We start from the raw sequence: 1801 nt of genomic DNA on the forward strand, positions 1-1801 counted from the left end.
ATCTTCCTTCCAGATTTGATATTCCGAGCATCTTTCGAGGTCCTTCCCCAACACAGCCTCTCCTGGGAAACCTCCCCAGATGCCATAGGGGTGTGTGTGTGTGTGTCTTTCTCACTCCCTGTTCCCCATTTGTCCCAATCATAGTCATTTGAGAAGGTGTCTCCCCACCTCACAATGCCAGAGGTTATGGGATGTAGTCCCCTGGCCTCAGGTTACATTTGGGGAAGCTAAAAACTCCAGATCTGGCAGCGATTGAGAGAGGCAGGCCTGGTGGGAAGAGAGATTGCATTCCCATCGTCTCCCCTCCTGCCTTCCACCCTCAGTGGAAGGCTTTGCATGCAGGCACTCGATAAATGAGTATTTGGCTGAACTAAATTTCCATGTGTTTAATCCCCTGTGCTTGCACTTATGCAGATCTATCCAGTGCCTGAGTTTTGGAGTTGGGTTTAGGGCATCTGGGTGCACCCCTGTGACCTGAGTTGGGTGGCTCCAGATAGAAGCAGGCGTTTGTCAGTGTCTGGAGACGGACTTTGAGGGGAGAGGTATGTCGGGGGTCAAGAGGGCTGAACTTCCTAATCTATTAGTTGCTGGAAAACGGGGCTTAGAGGTTAAGAACTCCTGCTTTGGGGCCCAGTCTTTGCCACCGTGACACCAATAACTAAGAGTTAGGTGAGTCCTGAGTGTGTCTGAAGATTACGTCGCCCACTCCAAGATCAAGGAGTTAGCAGTATCAGTGGCAAAGCACCTGGGCATGTGGCCCCAGACTGCTTCTGTGCTGGGCTCAGAGCCTCGGTGCACACACACGCCTGCAGTGGACACCCCCCCCCAGTTGCTCTTCTGATCTCGGCAGTCTCCAAGCCCAAGCCCAGGAAGGTTCTGAGAGGGCGCGGGAATGGGGGAGCAAGGCAAGGGCCAGAGAATACAGTGTATTGATTTGTTGTTTTAAGGGCCAGCACCTTTCCCTTAAGGGTGAGTTAGTAAGTCACCATTGTTGTCACAGTTAACCTTCCACCAGTTTTCAAAGTAGGTGCTTCGTAAAATATTGTTGTAGTTTTAAATAAGAATAATAACATTAATAATTTAATGTTATCTGTGCCAGGACTCTATCCAGTCGGAGACAAACATAAGGTCATATGGGGGTGGCGTGTCTAACGGCTGGCACTAGCTCCCACCGACAAGCCTCTCCCCGCTCCCAGGTCGAGCCAGTCCAGTGTGCTGAGAAACATTTTCTTTGTCACTTTCTGCCCAGGCAGCTGCCAGTATCTCCAGGAACCAGCGGAGAAGAGCCTCCGCTAGGTAGTCTCTGAGAGCCTGCTGCCATTCCTGCCCTTGCCCGCCAGGACCTCAAATTCCTGGGAGAACCACCTCCGGGGCCTTCGGAAGCAGATCCCAGACTGAGAAGTCGATAACACCCTTGGCCCATGAAACAGCTAATTTACCTTATTAGAAAGAAATGCACTCTTGGAGGTAGTAAAATGGGCCGGATCTTGGTCTGAAAAATAGGCGCATAACACTCCTTTTCTTTCTGTAAAGGCCGGGACAGAAATCCAGCTTGCTCTGGGCCCTGAGCGTGGCAGGCGTCTGCGGCAGGTTCCAGCCTCCCGGTGGCGCGGGGCTCGGCTCACGCACCTAGGCTGAGAGACGAACAGGAGCGCAGCACCGGCTGCTCCTCCCTGCAGATTCTGGGGCGGGGCTCAAGGAGACGGCGCACGGCCAGGGGCTCCTCACCTAGAAGCTGCAAGTCGGAGGCGAAGGCTGGAATGTCTCCTCTGCGTAGCCCCAGGCCTCCTCTCCTCCCCGC

The 1801-nt window shown here is 53.5% G+C and overlaps 1 protein-coding gene across 1 annotated transcript; it reads right to left on the bottom strand.

The window, feature by feature from the left end:
• Positions 1–1439: 1439 nt before the first annotated feature.
• On the bottom strand, positions 1440–1735 carry PRAC1 (prostate cancer susceptibility candidate 1; the record flags this gene model as incomplete). Its single annotated transcript, XM_008564905.1, has 2 exons — positions 1440–1525; positions 1630–1735. Coding segments are annotated over 2 exons (192 nt in total), but the record flags the coding sequence as incomplete, so codon positions are not given.
• Between the last annotated feature and the right edge of the window lie 66 nt (positions 1736–1801).

Source organism: Galeopterus variegatus, unplaced genomic scaffold (genome assembly GCF_000696425.1).
Source record: "Galeopterus variegatus unplaced genomic scaffold, G_variegatus-3.0.2 Scaffold25281, whole genome shotgun sequence".
NCBI classification, from domain to species: Eukaryota; Metazoa; Chordata; class Mammalia; order Dermoptera; family Cynocephalidae; genus Galeopterus; species Galeopterus variegatus.